This window comes from Eptatretus burgeri, chromosome 4 (genome assembly GCF_056783735.1).
Source record: "Eptatretus burgeri isolate ZD-2024b chromosome 4, Ebu_testis_v1, whole genome shotgun sequence".
Classification (NCBI taxonomy): Eukaryota; Metazoa; Chordata; class Myxini; order Myxiniformes; family Myxinidae; genus Eptatretus; species Eptatretus burgeri.
Window position 1 is genome coordinate 52370453 of NC_140964.1, and position 21799 is coordinate 52392251.

The 21799-nt window shown below is 33.9% G+C and overlaps 1 protein-coding gene across 4 annotated transcripts in view; it reads left to right on the plus strand.

Moving 5' to 3' along the window:
• The window catches only part of LOC147028067 (integrin alpha-8-like), a 225910-nt gene that overhangs the window by 28496 nt on the left and 175615 nt on the right, over window positions 1-21799 (plus strand). For 2 of the 4 annotated variants that reach the window (XM_085878073.1, XM_085878074.1), the window contains exons 2-3: window positions 18356-18581; window positions 18819-18901. In XM_085878073.1, the coding sequence (XP_085734199.1) occupies window positions 18433-18581; window positions 18819-18901 (232 nt within the window). In that variant the 5' untranslated portion in view covers window positions 18356-18432. Of the gene's footprint in view, window positions 1-17434; window positions 17522-18237; window positions 18582-18818; window positions 18902-21799 lie in introns of those variants that run through there. The other 2 variants (XM_085878072.1, XM_085878071.1) reach the window with 2 other exon arrangements.

The window sequence follows — 21799 nt, forward strand, 5'->3', positions numbered from 1 at the left end:
ACGTCAGCAATCCATTTATTACGTAAGTAGGGTAAGAATACTGATTCTGGCTCACTTTTCCCCATGTAAATGAATGGGGGATTTTCAGCGATTTATATTTTTTTTCCCTAAAAATAAATCCCCTTTTTATCCCAAGGTATATTTATTTGTCTCCCCTTTTAACTTGGAGGTTGAACCTCATTGAATTGAACACCTGGGGGTTGAACAGCTCACTCATTGAACCTATAAAGATTTGTTCATTCTCAAATTCCTTCAATAGTTTAATTTTCTTTGCACAATAATCCCCATCTAAAATATTGACAAACAAAACATTTGAATCTTTATATTTTTTAAGATACCCCATTTGTGCCATTACGAAATGATAAACTTCTCTTAATGCTCTTGTTTGACCACCTCCTGAGCCACAGGTTATTTTTTGTTAAGCCCCGCCCACTTTTCTTTAAGCCCCGCCCACTTTTGTTAAGCCCCGCCCACTTTCCACAAGGTATTCAATAAGCCCCGCCCACTTTTCTTTAAGCCCCGCCCACTTTTGCTAAGCCCCGCCCACTTTTGCTAAGCTCCGCCCACTTTTCATAAGGTATTTTTTCTAAGCCACGCCCACTTTTCCTAAGCTCCGCCCACTTTTGCTAAGCTCCGCCCACTTTTCATAAGGTATTTTTTCTAAGCCACGCCCACTTTTCCTAAGCCCCGCCCACTTTTGCTAAGCTCCGCCCACTTTTCATAAGGTATTTTTTCTAAGCCACGCCCACTTTTCCTAAGCCCCGCCCACTTTTGCTAAGCTCCGCCCACTTTTCATAAGGTATTTTTTCTAAGCCACGCCCACTTTTCCTAAGCTCCGCCTACTTTTGCTAAGCCCCGCCCACTCTTACATCATTTCCAGTTCATCTCTGACTCACAAAGAAATCACTAGAAAATTACAGGATGTTATGGTTTTGAAAAATTTCCCAATGAAGGCTTGCCTAGGCTTGCCCAGGGAATTTCCAATGGAAACCACACCCACCAGTCTTTCTCTATAAAAGCTTCAAACCCAGGCTCCATTTTAAACATTTGTTCTTGCTGGCAATGGTGTTCTGTGTGCTTGTCTCAAACTCTCTGTCTTCTATGGAACTAAACCTTCAAGTTGATGAACTGGATTCAAACCTCTTATCTATTGAGGTAAGATTTTTTATTTTCCTATTTTCAAACTTTGATTGAAGCATACTCATTTAATAATTAAATAACTTAATTAATACATTATTATTTTCTCTCACAGGAAATTGTGTCTGAAATACGAAATGAAAATACTGCTTTTGCTACAACTTGGGGGAAATTGTTGGCTTGGTTGAAGACCTTGAGTGGGATGACTTTGGTGTTCCTTGGAACTCTCTGTCTTCTATGGAACTAAACCTTCAAGTTGATGAACTGGATTCAAACCTCTTATCTATTGAGGTAAGATTTTTTATTTTCCTATTTTCAAACTTTGATTGAAGCATACTCATTTAATAATTAAATAACTTAATTCATACATTATTATTTTCTCTCACAGGAAATTGTGTCTGAAATACGAAATGAAAATACTGCTTTTGCTACAACTTGGGGCGAAATTGTTGGCTTGGTTGAAGACCTTATGAGCGACCAAGACCCACAGAACGAGTTCGTCCTTGATGACCCAACCAAAGAGTTATACCTTGGAGACCAGCAAAATCCTGAAAAAGAGTTTTACAGCAATAGTACTCATTGTGAGTTATCAAGACAATACCCACTGAACAAGTTATACCTTGATGAGCCAGAATACAAGTTTTACCTTGGAGACTCACAAATTTTGAAAGAATCAGTAAATGAGTTCTGGCTTGATGGTTTAAATACCTACCTTGGAGACTCAGGAAAGGGGTTTTGCTAAGATGGTTCTCAATATGGGACCCACCTTGGAGACTCACAAATTTTGAAAAATCAGTAAATGAGTTCTGCCTTGATGGTTTAAATAACTACCTTGGAGACTCAGGAAAAGGGTTCTGCCAAGATGGTTCTAAATATGGGGCCTACCTTGGAGACTCACAAATTTTGAAAAAATCAGTAAATGAGTTCTGCCTTGATGGTTTAAATAACTACCTTGGAGACTCAGGAAAAGGGTTCTGCCAAGATGGTTCTAAATATGGGGCCTACCTTGGAGACTCACAAATTTTGAAAAAATCAGTAAATGAGTTATCCTTAAGAGACTTTGTAAGTTGGTTTTACTTTGAATACTTGAAATGTGGGTTCTGGATTGATAACTCACAATGTGATACATATCTTGGAAACTCAACGGGAATGTGGTTATACCTTGAAGACTTGGAAAGTTGGGTTTATGTTGGACACTTGAAACTTTTTTGGGGGCTTTTATTTATTTATTTATTTATTTATTATTATTATTATTTTATTTATTTATATTTTGGAGACTTTTGGAGTTGCTATCACTCTTTGGGATCTAAACCTATCGATGTAGTTCTTTGTCGGATGGTGCTTGATGGGAGCAAGATCAAGAAAGTTCTGGGAAGAAAGTGCAGGCTTACTCCCTCTTTCTACGTCATCAAACCTGAAAGCCTTAAAAGACAGAATTGGAAGAAGAGAAAAAACAAAAAATATACATTGTTCGTTCTGGGAAGAAAGTGCAGGCTTACTCCCTCTTTCTACGTCATCAAACCTGAAAGCCTTAAAAGACAGAATTGGAAGAAGAGAAAAAAAACAAAAAATATACATTGTTCGTTCTGGGAAGAAAGTGCAGGCTTACTCCCTCTTTCTACGTCATCAAACCTGAAAGCCTTAAAAGACAGAATTGGAAGAAGAAAAAAAAAACGTAAAAATATATATATATAGGTGGAAATCTCATTTTGAAAAAGACATTGTGTTGGGCGAGGATTGAGTTGGGGTTGAGATTTTGAATGTGAGGGTTGGGGTTGAGATTTTGAATGTGAGGGTTGGGACACACACACATACACATCAACAAACAAAAGTTAAGCCTTGACTATTCAGTTGAGGATTCTGTGTTTGGGGTTCACAGATCTAAGAACGTCCCCCTTGACACACATTATATACTGTTATACACCTCGGACTTGGCCCTCGAGTGTCCACAACGGTGTATAGTAGGAGGGAGTGAAGCGCCAACCTATTGCTCCCATTGCACACACACACAAACAAAAGTTAAGCCTTGACTATTCAGTTGAGGATTCTGTGTTTGGGGTTCACAGATCTAAGAACGTCCCCCTTGACACACATTATATACTGTTATACACCTCGGACTTGGCCCTCGAGTGTCCACAAAGGTGTATTATCTGCTTAGTTTTGTCTTTTGTAATTCCTGTGAATAAAATGAACCTAAAATCTCTTCCCCTTCCAAATCATATATTTTATAAGTCCAAGGAACTGTATCTATTACATCAACAATTTTAAAAAGTTCTTTCGTCCATCGTTCAGTAAAACCCTTTTCAAAATGAGATTTCCACCTATATATTCTTACGATATCACCAACTTTGAACTTAGGTTTTCTGACATTAATCTCTTTTTCATATTTTAATTTTGTAAATGTTTCTGATGGCTTCATATTCGTTGACGTGTGAATCGTGTCATTATACTTATCCACAATATCCTGAATAAAAGATAACCATTGTTGTGAACCGAGTTGTGTGAATTTTTTATATAGTCTCTCTTTTAAGGTACGATTAAAACGTTCAACAACAACTGCCTTCCCTTCATTAAAGGTACTGTATAATGTAATACTGTTATTTTTTAAAAATTCATAAATGTCTTGTTATAAAACTCTCTACCCTCATCAGTCCACAATTTCTTAGGTTTTCTCTTACTTTTATTAAATATCTGTTGAAAAGCTAACACAAGAGTATTACCTGTTTTGTTTTTTAAAGGGACAACCCACGCATATCTACTCCTCAAATCAATAACGGTTAAAGCATACTTGTACCCCTTATCATTATTGAGTTCAATCAAATCAGCAGACCAGATATAATCAACTTCCTTGGAATAAACTTTCCTTCTCTGAAACTTTGTGAATATTGGTTTATGTAATTCATCAGCTAATTGCTCTTCAGTCTTAATGGCATCATTAGAGCCTATAAGTTTTTGAATTTCCAAGTCCAAGTTTCAATTTAGCACTAATCATCTTCTTCACGATGAACCTATCAACTTTTTCTCTCAAGGTTGGATTTTGTATCAGAGACAAATTATATAACATTTCTCTATCGGCTTCATGCTTTTCTTCCAACGTTGTGGTATTCCCATAATCAATATCGTGTCTCATGCACACTTCATCAACTCTATTGATTGGTTTACTCCAGGATTTAGGATTGTCTGCCTCATCTAATCTTTTATCCAAGTTTGTGCCTGGACCACAGAAAGAATACCCTGGAAGATGTAATTCCCTGGTATTCCAGTAGTTGTAAATTTACTTCCTGATAAAAACTTTTGTATATCTCCTCCGAGTTTGTGTTTGGAGATAAATTGATTTTTTTTTGAACCACACACCGAACATATACCTTTTTGTATAACCCTGTTATTTTTACTTTTAATATATGAAATATTTTTAGTATTAGTTTTCTTTTACATTTGAGACAATAACTCATTTATTTATGAGAAAAATTTCTGCAGAGTGCAAAAACCTTTTTAGTTTCCAACATGCACATTTGAATCTTAATTTTTAAAACATAAAGAATCCTTAGAAATGCCTTCACTCTCTCCTCCATTTATTTAAGAAAAAACTTGAATTAAAATACATGTCTTCTCGATGTCGATAGTCTTGTCGAAAGTATTGCAAATAGACTTTTTAATTCTTTGTATTCCTCCCTGGTGAGATAAGTTAATTTCTTTAATACCTCTATTCTTTTTGAATCTCACTGGTTTCCATATTTTGATATTTATTCATTCTCTCTCTTTCCTCCCTCTCTCTCTTCTCTCTTTCCTCCTTCTCTCTCTCTCCTCCTCCTCCTTTTCCTCCTCTTCCCTCTCTTCTTCAACTCCTTCCTCATCCCTTACTATACATGAATCGTTTACACCCCATAGAATATTATACATATATTCATCAGGATTTCTTGTTATTCCTGTATCCAAAATAATTTTTTACAACAGGATACCAATAAAATTTCTTTTGAATTTCTAAAAGAGCCTTACCTTTTCTTAACCTTATAATTTTTTCATTATTTAACATTCTAATTAAATCTAAAGTTGTTGGTTTATCAACATCAGCATAATGCCAATCTTTTATTGAAAATACCTCATTCTTATGTTGTAGAACATATTTATTAAAATACCGAATACCCTTTTCTTGAAGGTATGCTTGAACACAGAAATGATAATTTTCTTGAAGCCTTCTTGCTGTCATTTATGTATTAGAAATATATGTTAGAATAATATTATGGCACGAAACACCTCCCCATCTTCCCATAGTTAAATCATTTTGTATTTCCTTACTTATTATATATAATCCTGTTTTTTCTGTTTTCATGAGATAAACAAGGGCAAAACCATTATTATATTTACCCTTATTAAATTCTTTTATTTGTTGTTTACTAATCGTGGCTCCACAAAACTCATTCTCGATACCAAGTGGATAATATTCTTCCTTACGAGACTGATTTAATTGTTCCAGGTCTTCGAGGTTAATTTTAAATGACCAATTATACCCTAAATCATTCATATCATACCCCCATTGTTCTATTCTCATACAAACGATACGCCCTTCTTTATAAAAATTTATTTTAATTCGAACTGTGAATTCTGTATGACCTGGAGATAATATCAACACTTCTGTATCTTTAGAATACACAGCCGTTTTATTTAAGTATATATATTGTGATAAATCGCTTAATCTCACCAAGTCATTCGCGTCAGTCGGGCTTGGATAATTTTTTAATTTATAAGCATTTTTCATGTTAATATTTTTGTTTATATTATATTTATATCGTTCAGCCTGTGCCTTTGTATAATAATTTGATAAATCAATATCCAGTTCTTGAGATACACCAAAGATAGAACCATCTTTACCAACATAAGTCATTTATATTAGATTAAAAATAATATCATAAAATTTTTTATTTTTGTTGAGTTGAAATAACACATATAGACATAATTGACCACAACACTTGGAATTTAATTCTTGGACTTGAAATGTTTGATAAACACCATTCTGTAAGAATTTTATGACTTCAACAGGTGGTGGAAGACCAAAACTATCAAAATAATATTTGTCTTGACTATTAAAAATACAAACCCAATGAGAACCGTTCCCATCATTATCTTCTAAGTTCATAATAATATTCTTTGTATGTTTCGACACATTTGTTAATTCATCTCTCATACAAATAACCACATTATGAATTTTTAATTTCTTACAATATTTGGCAAGTTGTAAATTTGATGTTGTATTCTTTCCAAATTCTTTCAACCACTCATCAATGCTCATTTATTTATTAGAAAGATATAATCCATTACCTCTTTTCGTTAATTTTACACCTGCTTGTGCTATAGAAGAAAGCATATCTCCAACTAACAATCTCGCTTTATCAGGCAGACCTTCAAGTTTTTCAGCAAAATCTACAATTACACCACTTCCACTAATTTGTTTCTCCAACTCTTTGTTATGTCTTTCCAATTCTTTTTGAGCCTGGAGTTGAGCCTTCCTTTCGTTGGCAGTTTTGACCGCTGTTGAAATACCACCCGTCAATGCTCCAACCGCACTTAAACCAGCAAATAAAGGAATTAGAAATGGGAGAAATCCTCCACTCGTCTCTCTTATTGAATATTTTTTTAACATTGGTTTTGTCATTTTAATTTTAAGTGAGCCAGTGTCATTCAAGATTTTAACCTGTTCTCTTGTGAGCAAAACATCAATTCTTACTGCTCCTTTTCTCTGAATTGTATTAACGTTAATCGTACAAGGCTTTTGATTTTGAACACAAGATGATAGTTTATGAAGATTGATTTGATTAACATATACCCCAGTTGGTACTTTGCCACTCATTTATTTAACAAAAAATTATGTGAGACTAATCATCACACCATTATCTGTATTAATCTGCAATTCTGTTTCTTCCAAAAGCAAACAATATGTATCAACTTCTTCACTCTCTCCTCTTTCAATGTATAGGGAAGTATCCACTCGATTAGACTTTATAGTTTCTTTTTGAGCGCTCAGGTCAAACGTATAGATTGTATACAAACTTTTAAATGCTGTCATATCCAAAATAGGTTCTTTATTTCCATTACTTTCACACACCTTTTGGTAAGACTTGTATGCTTCAGCAAAATCATTTTTTTCCCAATTAATTTCCAATCTATCTCGTGGATAAAATGTTCCATCTAGAGAAACGCGAAGTTGTTTCACCTTAGCATTATCACTCAATGCATTATTCTTATCAGTCGCAGTATCACCATCTGGCTTTTTAAAAATCATCCACAGATATCGTGGCTTTCCTTCCAGAACACCCAAATTCCACGTGTAAGTAGTTTGATTGAGTTTAACGTGTTGACATCTTCTTTTGAGGTATGATACACTGAGTGGTTTTTTTGAGTTAAGTCTTCGATTCAACATCTCTTCTGTTTTAAGATTAGGAGTATATTCACTGATATACCAACTCATCTCCTCAATTACAAATTTATTCTGATCACCAAAAGCATTACCAACACCAAAAAGCAATCTATTTTCATTATCATTCCTTTGTAGTTGAAATCTAATTTTAAGACCATACAGAACTTTATCATAATCACAAAATCCAAATATACCTTTAAGAGGAACTGCCACAGTAAAACTATTTTCTGCTTTTGTATCATCATTATACATTCCTTTCCTTTGAGTATACCCAGGGTCTGTGTTTGTTCCCGTTGACATATCAGGAATAAAACCTTCGACAGACCCCTTTCCCATTCTATCACTGAATGTATAGAGTGTAAATTTCATCATTTCAGATACAGCAGAGACATAATCAACCGCTTCAACTTCTTGTGTTCCAATATACAATCGCACACTATCAAACATTTTCCAGAAGAAATCATTTACAAGTGTAGCGTTTGTGTTATTCCCAGCCTTAGTGAATTTAAATTTACACAACAAGAAACTTTCGGAGAGATTCAAATAGGTTTGTTGATTATTTATTTCAAAACTTTTTGTACCATTTGTATTCCAGTCTGTTCCAGTTATTGCATTTACCTTGAAGTAATCTTCTTTTTTAGTGGAGTTTGAGATAATAATAGTATCATCCAAATCATAGATACTATCAATTGCTTCCATACTTGTATTTATTTAGGAAAAAGATGTTAAAACTTTTGAAACCCTGATCCAAGTATTTGAATTATTTTCTGTCGTTCTTGGGGGACAACTGAGTTTTACCTTTCTTAATTTCTTTTATTGCTTGTAATTTATGAGATTCTTTCTGAGCATCTTTTATACTCTTTACAGCACCTGCTACATTTCCCACAGCAGAAGCAGTTGAACCAATTAGGTCTTTATGTTTAAGAATAGTTGAACCAATACCCATGAGAGTATCAATTATCCCATCTCCTCTAAATTGATGTCCGACACCCCTTTGTCTCTTAGGTTTATAGTATCCTCTACCAAGATACATACCTTCACCCTTGTAGTACGGGGAAAGGAACATCCCATCCCCTGTAATTATTTTATATTTTCCCAACTCGTGCTTCCTCACAATAACCATCGTATTTATTTATTGAAAAACTTCACGTAGGTGAATTCTGATGGATATAACTTCTCCATTAAAAGAGATCACACGATTATCTTGGTCGGTTATCCTAAAATTTACTCTGTGTATGGTTTTTCCTGACACAGGTAGATAAACCAAATTTTTAGGCTCCATATTGAATTTATAACCAATTGGGGTTGAGTATGCGCTGAATGAAAATATTGTATTTGTTTTTAATCCATCATTATAAGCACCATCAATCAAATCACAGTGAATTAACACCGAATTTATTCCTGAGGATATTTGAATGACATTATCACTGTAAAACGTCCCATTAGTTTCAATCTTTTTGAGGAGAAACCTAATAACTCTCTAAATGAATTATCAATTGTGAAATCAACCTTGTAGTTATTTTTAACTTTAATCGTTGATTTTGAAGTATGTTTTTGAATGTTTATAACAATATTTTTTGGTTCATCACCCTGTTCTTTCATAAGACGAGCAATTTCGGAAGATATTTGAGAAATCTCGTATGCTCCGGTGAGACTGTTATCGTTTTGTATCCACTTCCCGGATTATAACTAAACTTGTCATTTTTCTCGGTTATATTAAATAAGGTATTATAAGTCTCCATGGACAATAAAGATGCCTCATATTCTTTTGTTGTGTCAAGTTGTAGTGGGTATGGGAATGAAGATGTGTGGTCGCTTGTTGTGAAATTAAAACTCAGGATTGTGCTTCTCATCTTATTTAATATGAGATAAAATGTCTTTATATTGAGATTTATTAATTATTTTCATGTTCATCAACTGGTCTAAAATGGCTGATGCTTCATTAAAACAATTGTTATTTCCAGCCTTCTTACTGCCGAACAACAATAACAGTCTATTAACTAATTGCGATGGGTCATTTGGAAGAAAACTAATACCTGAACCAAGGATACTTAAAGCCTGAATAATGTGTTTCTCCTTCTCATTCTTCCTACTTTTACCAGAAAGAATAACCTTATAATTTAGAGTGTTCAGCAAATCAATATATACTCTATCATCATTATTTTCCATATCCAATGGTTTATCAATATACTTTGATTCATCCCTCACAGTTGAACCTTGTCTTCCATCTTTTGTGAGAAGAAACATTAATCTCGGAGTTAGTTTAACAGGGGTTGAGCAGAACTTAAGAACCTTAATTCATCATTAAATATCAATACCTTTTCTTTAACAAGATGAAATATTGCTGGTTGTTCTGTTGGAATGAGTCCTGCTTTGGTTTTTGAATCCGCTGAATATTCATTGTTTTGAACAGCATTCACAATATAATCAGGGGGTGATTAATCTCTTCCAGTTGTTGAAATAAACCTTCATCATCATATTCTAATTCTCCTAAATGCTCTAATTCTTCCTCCGTCATTTGACTGAAATCTTTTAACATTTGAAGCTTTCTTGGAGTATATTCTACTGTGGGAACTGTGGAAACATCTTTCATTTTTTCTTGGGAAGTTTTTAAAAGTGGTTTAAAAAATTTCTCTTGTTTTTTTTCAAATGCTTCTTCGCCCGTTAGTTTCTGTCTGCGTTTCTTCTTTATGTCTTCCTGTTGTTTTACAACTTTTGAAACCAACTCTTGATGTTCCTTAAATCTTCTTGCTCTTTCTTTTGTATCCATTTATTTATTGTAAAATATCATTTAATGAATTGTAAAGATCAACAGGGAAATTTTCCTTTTCTTCATCATTCAAGTAGATGTGTTCAAATAAATCCTTTTCTTTAAATATTTCATCAAATTCTTTATTAACATTAATGCGAGTTGTAATTTCTTCTTCACTAATCCTTGCATCTCTGCTTTTCATACGTTTGTGTTGAGTTTCTTCATCAACATCAAAACCGAATGATAAAATCTTCACTCCGCTCAGATATTTAATAATTTGTCTCGTTCCTTCTGGATTAGTTTCTAATATCCCAACACCACCAGATTTTAGTTTCTTTAACTCACTCTTACAATGTGAATATTTTGTTGTACCAAGAGAAACCTCCTCAAATATTTGTCCTTCATTCCTCAATCGCATATGTTCCTCCACTGAAATATAGTGATAATCTTCACCTTTTACTTCTCCAGGTCTTATTGCTCTAGTTGTTGTTGATACAATGCGTATCACGCGTTTCTTTTTAAGTAAATTTACAATATTCTCATTTGTACTACACAAGAACCTTGATTTATGAAAGTTTTTTCCAGAAGCAGATTTACCCACAAGATTTATAATAATAGTTGTCATTTATATATGTAATTGTTTATAAAACAAAAAATATATCCCTTAATATCTCATCTTGTTTCACAACAATATATTTATATTTTTCAGTCGTGTGCTTCATATAATCCTCAAATTTCTTTTTACTACATAATGTAGAACAATTATCTCTCCAAAAATTATTGATATCTATTGAATTTAACTTGAATAAAATAAAAGTATTAGCATTGTTTCTGATGGAACGACGAGGAAGTTGAAAGTACGATTGACTAAGATAAATACAATTACAAGAAGAATGTCTCCCTCTTGTGTAGTAGCTGTCCATTACCGTTTGGTTTCTCTCATTAACACAATCATCAAAGATAACGAGGTTCTTTTTTGATTTATCCAAATCTTGGGGAGACGGTATATCATCCGTATTATCACTAAGAATACAAGTTATAAGATTTGATTTCTTTTTACATCTCTGTGTATCACAAAATAGTTGAATTATATCTTCAATGTTATAATCATTTAGGTTTTTTTGACGTTTAAATAAACCTATTATATCTTCTTTTTGAAGACCAGCATTAAAACCTTGTGAGAGTAGTTGATACTCTGGTTGAAAACTCGACTTTGTGAAAATTATTAAATTATCATAATCTAAAAATTTGGGAGTGAGGAGCATTTTTAAAAGTAAGCAGGTTTTTCCACATCCACTTGAACCAACTATGAGACATCTTAATGAATTTGGGAGATTTTTATGGTTGTTAAATTTTATCTTATTTTCCCAAATAGGTAAAAAATCATTCATTTATATATTTGAAAAACAGGTTATTTAATTTATTATTGGCTTTTTTAGAAACTCTATATTTTATCCTAAGTTCAGGTTTAATTTCAAGATAATCCATTATTTTATTTATACAATATCTTGTGTTGATATTTCCCTGAAAATTACATCCATGAATAATATACAACAACAATCCTTTGAACATTTCTCTTATACGTTCAGTTTCTTCCCTTGTAAGGAAAGGTGTGTTATCATCCTCATACTTTACATTCATTTCTCTAATCAATCTTGTAAAGTAATTCATTTTTGGTGTAAATCTAAAAGAATTATTTTCCTTTTTATATTTTTTATTATCATTAATTAGAAGATAATCACAGAATATACATTGTTTATAGGCTTTTGACTCTGTGTTTAATCCCTGTCTTTCACACGCAGGACAATTCTCAAATTTGTCATATGGAGAATCAGGAAAGTCTAGCATATTTATAAAGTAAAACTTTACTTAAACTGAAATTCATCTATACTTTCAGTTGTATATTACCATCGATATCGATATACTTTTTTCATTATCAGATTCAACGACAACATTTTTTATATTAAAGGTAATTTTAAAATTATCGTTAACTACTATTGAACGAAATGTCATTTCACCTGATATATTAACATCCTTTATTTCATCAAGATTTACATCTTTAGGGTTGTTGAAAAAAATACAAATTTCTCCTTGCATATTACAGATGGTCTTATCTTTTCTTTCTAAAGCTTCATCCATAAGGTTTTTGTTCTTTGATACTTTTTCTTGTTTCATTGCTTTTTCTAGTTTTGAATATATTACTAGAAGGAGAGGAGAAACTTTTGTTAGAGATACTTTAATTGATGTTCTACCAGGTATACTAAAAGCCCTTCCACTGAAGGAAATTGAAGAACTCATATTATTTACCATAATAGTTTTTATCCAATAGTTGTTATATTTATCTTTGTTCAATTTTACATCCTTGACATATTTCTCAGTATCTTTAACAGATGAAGAGATTGATTGAAACTTGTCTTTTGTGTCTTGAAACATTGTATTTATTAAGTGAAAAAGTTGGAGGATAAAATGTTTTTAAGCACAGATTCACCTATAAATTAAACGAAATTTTCATCAAGAAAATTTTAGTTTAAGCAAAGTTTTATTCTATAAATATGGTGAATACAACGTACTGCGATGTTTGTAATCACGAATATAAACATTATAGAAAACACCTCCGAACCAACAAACACACATTTAATCTATTTCATCAAATATCTCCTCTTGAGTTGGAAAGAAAACATTGTGATATCTGTTCAAAGGATGTTTTGAAGAGTAGTTATAATCAACATCTTCAATCACAAAAACACAAGAAAAATGAGTTTAAAGTAAAGGGAGACTATTATATTAAAAACACTGATGAGGCATTTAAAGGGCATATAAAAATAAGGATTTTTCAATTTGGAGAACCCGGTCCATCATCAATAGCTGAATCAATTGAAATAGTGAAACCCGATGTTGAAAAATTTATTAAAAAGACATTAAAAGAAATAAAAACTTTAAAGTTTTATATGGGAGTGAAAATGAATATGAAAAGACAAGATGAAGAACAAACTCCTTATATGAGAACAGATCTTCATTTTATAACATCATTTCAAGATTTTTTGAATAGTGGGGTTTATGAAGAACTATCAAGACAAGAGGAGGATGTTGATAATACAGTGGTAGGAAGTGGATTCAATATTAAAAAAATCATCTTTTAGATATACACATTCTAAAATCAAACCCTCTTAAAGCTTCTTCTTATATTGAATTACCAAAAGAAATAAAACTAAAGAAGGCAGTTGTTAATATTAAGAACAATGATAATAAATGTTTTCTCTGGTCTGTTCTTGCTCACTTACATCCACCAAAATGTAATTCAGAAAGAGTAAAACAATATATGAAATATGAGAATACCTTGGACATTAAAGATTTTAAATTCCCAATGCCATTAACAGATATTCCTAAATTTGAGAAAAAGAATAATCTTTCTATTAATGTATATGGATTAACGGATACAAACAAAGTTCAAATATTAAAAATTTCAAACAACTATAAAAATGAAGAAACACACATTGACCTTTTATATTTTAGTGTTGGAAAGAATTCACATTACACATACATCAATAATTTATCAAGATTAATCTCTTCTCAGGTATTCAGAACAGCAAACAAAATATATCCTTGTAAGCGATGTCTTAATTCATTTCATACAAAAGAACGATTAGAACAACATTCAAAATATTGTAGTAATCATAAATCAGCTGTAATTACAATGCCTAAACCTGGTGAAAAGATTTATTTTGAAGATTATAATAAATCTATCATGCACCCATTTGTGATATACGCTGATTTTGAATGTATCCTTAAAAAGATAAATACTGCTTCTCCTAATCCAAAAGAACCATATACAAATAAATATCAAAAACATATTCCTTGTGGTTTTTGTTATTATATCAAATCATCTGTTGGAGAAAAGTATAACAAACTTGAACATTATCGTGGAAAAAATGCTTCACAAGAGTTTGTAAAACGATTAGAAAAGGATTGTATAAGACTCACTAAATTAATGAAAGAAACAAATGAACCGATGAAATTAACCAAAGAAGAAAAATTAGAATTTAGAATGAACAATATCTGTCATATTTGTGAGGGGAAAATTAAGGAGTTTAAAGTTAGAGACCATTGTCATCTTACTGGTAAATATAGAGGTCCCGCTCATTCCTGTTGTAATCTTAATTATAAATTACCTTCTTTTATTCCAGTCTTTCTTCACAACAGCGCCAACTATGATACACATCTATTTATAAATGAACTTTCAAAAACACCAGGGAATATTTCTGCTATAACAAACACAAGTCAAAAGTATATTTCATTTTCAAAAATGATATTCACAAAACCTATAACTCGTATTAGGTTTTTAGATTCTTACAAGTTTATGGGAACACCACTAGCCTACCTCGCATCAAATCTAAGCTCCACGGACTCTTTTCCAAATCTTAATTCATTCTTTCCAAAAGAGGAAATTCTCACTAAAGAGGAAATTCAGATTAAAGATGAAATTCTGATTAAAGAAGGAATTCTTACGAGAGAGGAAATTCAAACAAGGAATGAAATTCAAAGTAAAGAGAAAATTCTTACAAGTAAGGGAATTTATCCTTATGATTATATGGATTCATTTATGAGATTTAAAGAAACACAACTTCCTTCAAAAGAAAGTTTCTATAATAACCTTTATGAAGAAGAGATAAGTGATAAGGAATATAAACACGCACAAGAAATATGGAAAATATTTAAGATAAAGAACCTTGGAGAATATCACGATTTATATCTAAAAACAGATGTTTTATTGTTAGCTGATGTGTTTGAAGCTTTTAGATCACTCTGTCATAATAAAAATTGTTATGGGTTAGATCCTGCCCACTATTTCACAGCTCCTGGTTTAGCTTGGAGTGCAATGTTGAAAATGACAAAACAAGATATAGATTTAATCAGTGATGTGGATATGCTTTTGATGATTGAGAAGTCCAAGAGAGGTGGAATATCACAAGTATGTTCAAAAAGATATGCTAAAGCAAATAATAAATATCTCCCAAATTATGATAGTGAAAAAGATAGTAATTATTTGATGTATTTTGATGCTAATAATTTGTATGGATGGGCAATGTCTCAATCTCTACCTTATGGTAAATTAGAGTGGGTGGAAGAAAAGAATTATGAAAAGGCTTTGATGAATATTGTTATTTCTTCTCAAGAGGAATTGAATGACGAAGAAGAAGGTTATTATTTTGAAGTTGATTTGAGGTACCCGAGTGATCTTCATAATAAGCATAAAGATCTTCCTTTTGCATGTGAGAAAGAAACTCCAAAGAAAGAATGGTTAAGTGATTATCATAAAAGTTTTAATATTAAAGGTAAATCAACAGAAAAGTTATTAACAACATTCTATGATAAAGAGGGATATGTTTTGCATCAGAGAAGCTTAAAACAGTTTTTGAGAGAAGGATTGAGAGTAGCTAAAATTCATAGAGTTTTAAAATTTAAACAAAGTCCTTGGGTAAAAAAGTATATTCAATTCAATACAGATATGAGAGCAAATACAAAAGTAAAATTTGAAGGGGACTTTTATAAATTAATGAATAATGCTGTATTTGGAAAGACTATGGAAAATGTTAGAAACAGGCAAAACATTAGATTCGCAACATCTTGGAAAGAAGCTTCGAGATTGATAAATAAACCAAGTTTTGAGAGAGAAGAGGTTTTTTCAGAGAACTTTTCTGCAATTCATATGAAAAAGGAAAGTATTGTAATGGATAAACCAATTTATATTGGAACAGCAGTTCTTGATTTATCAAAGATATTGATGTATGATTATTTGTATAATGACTTAAAGAAAGAGTATGGTGAAAATGTTTCATTGTTGTATATGGATACTGATAGTTTTATCCTAGATATAAAAACTGATGATGTTTATGAAGATATGAAGAAAAATATTGGAGTATATGATACAAGTAATTTCAGCAAGAAGAGTGAGTTATTTTCCAAAAAGAATGAAAAGGTTATTGGTAAGTTTAAGGATGAGTTGGGTGGAAAAGTAATGAGTGAGTTTATTGGATTGAGAGCAAAGGCATATGCTTATAAGTATGGTGAACAGATTGATAAGAGGTTAAAGGGAATAAAGAAATATGTAATAAAGAAATCAATAACTTTTAGAAATTATTATAATTGTTTGATGAATAAGAAAGAAGAATATAGGAAAATGAATACAATAAGAAGTTATAAACATAACATATATAGTGAAGAAGTAAATAAAAAGGCATTAGGAGCCTTTGATGATAAGAGATTTATTTTAGATAATGGAATAGATTGTGTTCCATATGGATATTGTATGATAGAGTGTATAAAATAGATTATGTTTTAACGATGGGAAGATGGGTTAGGGTTTTTAAGGGCTACCGCCGCATTTTTTCACAATATATAAATGGTTAAACCAAGTATTAATCAAACTAAAGAGTGGAGAAAATCTCAGTCTTGGTATATAAATGGAAAACATAATGAATGTGAAAAATATCAAATAAGTCTTATTGAAAAAATAACTAAAACAAAGGTAAATAAAACAAATAAGCGAATTAATTTAAAAACTAGTAAGTTAGAGGATGTAAAGAAAAAAATGAATATCCTTGAATGGACTGAAAACTTTGATGGTTATCAATTGAACAATGAAAAAACAATTTACTATAATCTCAAAATGATATGTGGCTCAGGAGGTGGTCAGATGAGAGCATTAAGAGAAGTTTATCATTTCGTAATGGCACAAATGGGGTATCTTCAAAAATATAAAGATTCAAATGTTTTGTTTGTCAATATTTTAGATGGGGATTATTGTGCAAAGAAAATTAAACTATTGAAGGAATTTGAGAATGAACAAATCTTTATAGGTTCAATGAGTGAGCTGTTCAACCCCCAGGTGTTCAATTCAATGAGGTTCAACCTCCAAGTTAAAAGGGGAGACAAATAAATATACCTTGGGATAAAAAGGGGATTTATTTTTAGGGAAAAAAAAATATAAATCGCTGAAAATCCCCCATTCATTTACATGGGGAAAAGTGAGCCAGAATCAGTATTCTTACCCTACTTACGTACGCACCGGGAAAAAACTGAAAAAAAGAGGATGTGATTGGAGGGAGAAGAAAGTGTAGGAGGAGACAGGAGAGAAGACACATTGGTGTGTTAGGGTGTGCGAGGAGGAGTGAGGAGGGTGGTTTGATTAATGTCTGTTTGTGCATCGGCAAATGCCTTGAGTGAGTTATGGTTTAACATGATGTGTTTAATAGGTGTGTAAGTTTGTGAAATCGTAAATATGTTAACAAAGTAAATTATAATGTGACATGGTTTGTAAATTTGTGCATTGGTAAATACTTTGAGTAACTTATGGTGTGACCTGGTTTGTAAGTTTATGCATTAGTAAATATATTAACTGAGTAAATTATGGTGTGACCTCGTTTGTAAGTTTGTCCATCAGTAAATATATTAACAAAGTGAATTATAGTGTGACCTTGTTTGTAAGTTTGTGTATTAGTAAATGCGTTAACTGAGTAAATTATCAGGTGACGTGGTTTGCAAGTTTTTGCATTAGTAATTATGTTAACTTAGTAAATGATAGTGTGACCTGGTTTGTAAGTTTGTGAATTGGTAAATATGTTAACGGAGTGAATTATAGTGTGACCTGGTTTGTACGTTTGTCAATTAGTAAATATGTTAACAGATTGAATTATGGTGTGACATGGTGTGTAATTTTGTGCATTAGTAACTATGTTAACTGATTTAATTATAGTAGGACTTGGTGTGTACGTTTGTGTATCAGTAAATACATTAACAAAGTAAATTATCGTGTGACCTGGTTAGTAAGTTTGTCCATGAGTATGTACGTTATAAGTTATTGAGTGAATGTGTGTATGTGGGGGTGAGTAGACACACATGGGTGAATGAATGAGTGAGTAAAAATGAATTAAAACATTCGCTTTAGGGGAGGGACGGAGTGTGACCCACCCAGCCGTGATCCCAAGTTATCCTCTCTCTTTCTGCGCTCCCAATCCCATATTTTCCTCTCCCCCCTCTCTCTCCTTTCTCTATAGTTTCATTATAGCCGGTCAGACGCTCTTCCATCGATCCCTGGACATCACCACGACAACCCAAAGGCAGAGAACCCGGGATGCCCGTGTTGCACCCCGCTGCCCTGTTCGCGCTGCTCGCCACCCCGGGAAGTCCATTTAATCTGCATCCGACACCTCACAGCCTCTCCGGACCCCATGGCTCGTACTTCGGTTACTCACTCGATTTCTACGGGTCCAGCACACAGCGGTCAGTGAGGACTGGTTGTGAGCCAGCTCGGGTCCCTCGGGTGTCTGCTCATCCATGTCCACAACCACAACTCATTTTCAACCTTTTGACGCTCATGTGCTACTCGTGATCTTGCCATATCCTTGATATTTGTAAATATCATAACAAGGTGAAACAAATGTAGCTTTGTCGATATGTCACATAGAGTTGAGTGCTCATGGGGAGCGATCTGATCTCCATGTTCATTGTGTCCTGCAGAACCGAGGGACTGCTGGTGGGCGCGCCCAAGGCCAAGGATGGTGTTGTATTCCTATGTGGTCTAAATGGAGAAGGCTGTAAAGGTGTGGTCCATTCGGGGTGATGGTTTGAGATGTTACAAGTCATCTATTCGTTACGGAATAAGTTCGAATTGTCCACACTTCCATGTACAGTGTGCGTCTTCCATGAATCTTTCCCTTCCTTAAACCTCTCTCAAGCGTCTTACAAACTTTTATGCCTTTCTCTCCCAACTCCTGCACTCCCCAGCCATTTCGTAAATAATCTCTCCAATCACTCTCCCCTTGCCATTTTATGTGCCTGTCACCTTCTCTTCTCAATTTAGCTCCCACAGATGCATACGTAAAAAAATAGATAGCCCCTTAACAGAAACACAACAATGCTTCATTAACTGCTTGATTGTAGCCACATTTCTTGTGGGCTCAGCCAGGGAAGGTTTTTCGCTCAAGACTTTCACAAACTGGTGAGTCAGGCCTGATGTAGACTGAATACGATATGGGCAGGAATTTGTAATTTGTTTGGGGGTATCATCTATAACTCACCGAATCGTCGTGAAAGTCGCTGTTGGATCTTTAACATTTACCAGCTAATGCGAGCAGATGTGGCACCCAGCTTAACGTCCATCTGAGGAATGGTGGACGTTAGCGAAACACCAATCCGACAGTTTGTAGTGGGTTCAGGAATCAAACCCAGACGAGAGAGTTCAAAGGTAAGAGCACTACTTCTACATCATAATAGCAATGCTACAGCTGATTTACCTGCCGAGTATTGTATTGGGTTAGATTTTGCCGGTACTAGGAGAGGGTGCTGCCTCTTGGGGCATGTCTAAATATTTGAACTGATACTTCACCAAATCCTAACATCCAAGCATACCCATCAATTGGTGGTCACAATGTCTCATGATTACCTGGCTCAGACTAGCTTGGCTAATGGTGGTTAGGATTACTGCTGGAGAGTTAATCTGGAGTGTGTTTCATGACCAATCAGCTTGCCATCGCTTGCCAAGACAGCCTTTCCTTATCAACCGTTTCATTGGAGTGTTTGCTTTAGTGCTTAAGCCACTTGGAGAGCGCTCGATAAGCTGATTGGTAATGGAATACACACCAGGGGTTCCAATTATTGACAGAGATGCTACATGCAGTGATGTGACTCCTCACATTATGGTTGTTTTCATGTTTTAAAGAAGTTTTATTTACAGTGGATAAAATAACTAGTTCATTGAGGGAATAAAATAATGTATACAGTACTGATAAAAAGCAGTGTGTGTGTGTGTGTGTGTGTGTGTGTGTGTGTGTGTGTGTGTGTGTGTGTGTGTGTGTGTGTGTGTGTGTGTGTGTGTGTGTGTCCTTCATAACTCCAAAACCATGAAACCCAGCAGCCTGAAACTTTGCATGCATACTAAGGGAACTCCAAGGAAGTGCAAGAGTGAAAATTGGGTGTTTGGGTTAATTAACACACCCCTTTTGAAGATAATTAACTGCCTTATTTAATTATATTCTTCATCAGGTGAGCCTCGGCCACCTCACTCTCTGAGTCTTAAGGTGTTTCCGGGGTCTGAAGCCACCATGTTTTTTGGCCTGCTCAACCATGCCTTGTCTTGGAACAGGCTGCAACGATTTCTTAACAGTCATGTTTTTTTTCACTTTCCTCATTCATATCGAATGCCTGTTCATCAGAGCTACAGATCGTTGTGTACATCGCTTTTGTAAGCATGATATTTTTCAAATTAGGAGCTTGGAGCGATTTCATGGATCGTATGATGCGATTTTCCACGATATACTCTCACGGACTAATTCAATTATATCATCAAAAAATTATTTCTGTTTTGAGGATCGGATATCATCCGGAATAAATAAGTGTCAAAATCTGATGTGAAATCTGATAATTTAAAGACATAACTAGTATTATAACTAAGCCGATATACCTATTTAGTTTAAGCAAGCAAGGTAATGTTCCATCCTCCATACATACACAAGAAAATGTGAAATTTCCGAAGCATTAAACTCATCTTTTTCTACTGTTTGGAGAAATATATTGACTGAAATTTTTTTTAGGAACGCAACAAAATCAACCAGCTTAATTGAGCTATATGATTTAATGCATTCACTGCTCGACCTCGTGCCCTGTCCCCAGAGGGACTGCCTTCCCATAGCATTTGCCAGATCTGTGTCTATATTGTCGGAGGTCAGGCGAAGTGCTATACAGGGAATCCTAGCAAATCTGTTTAAAAACAGCAGTTTTAATGTTTGCACGGACCTCAAACTGATGTACCACGTGATATGTGCACAGACAAGCAGGCAAAATGGCAGATTTTATGCAATGTTTTTTTCTCACGGAACCAGCTTCATTGAGCTAGATTATTTTATGCATTCACTGCTAGATCTCGCGACCTACCCTCAAGAGGGACTGCCTTTCCATAGCATCTGCCAGATCTGTGACTATATTTTCGGATGATTCGCGATGTGCTCTACAGAGAATCAAAGCAAATCTGGAAGAAAAAAAAACGGACACTTTAAAATAAAGTTATAACATTTGTGCAGACCTTGAACCCATGCACCATGTGACACGTGCACAGACGAGCAGGAAAAATGGTGCATTTTCTGCAATGTTTATTTCACGGGCGATTAAACTTTGAGTTGTCTCTGGGACTGTTCTGTATTAAGCTGCAACTCTTTTGTGGATGACGTCATTTTATTTCATTCATTTCATTAACTGCTGGGTGCAGGGTGAAGATGGGCTTTAAAGTTAAAGGTATCCATTATGGTATGCAGCTCAGCTTGGCCAACCATTCCTTATCAACCAATTAATTGGAGTGCTTGCATGAGTGCTGAAGCCACTGCCATGTACCCATTGTTGACAGCAGTACCACGCTCCGTTGTTCTGAGCGAATTGTTCACTCACTGCGGAGGCTTTTGCAATGTCACATCATTCAGAGTCAGTGGTTCATGCTCCATCACCCTGAG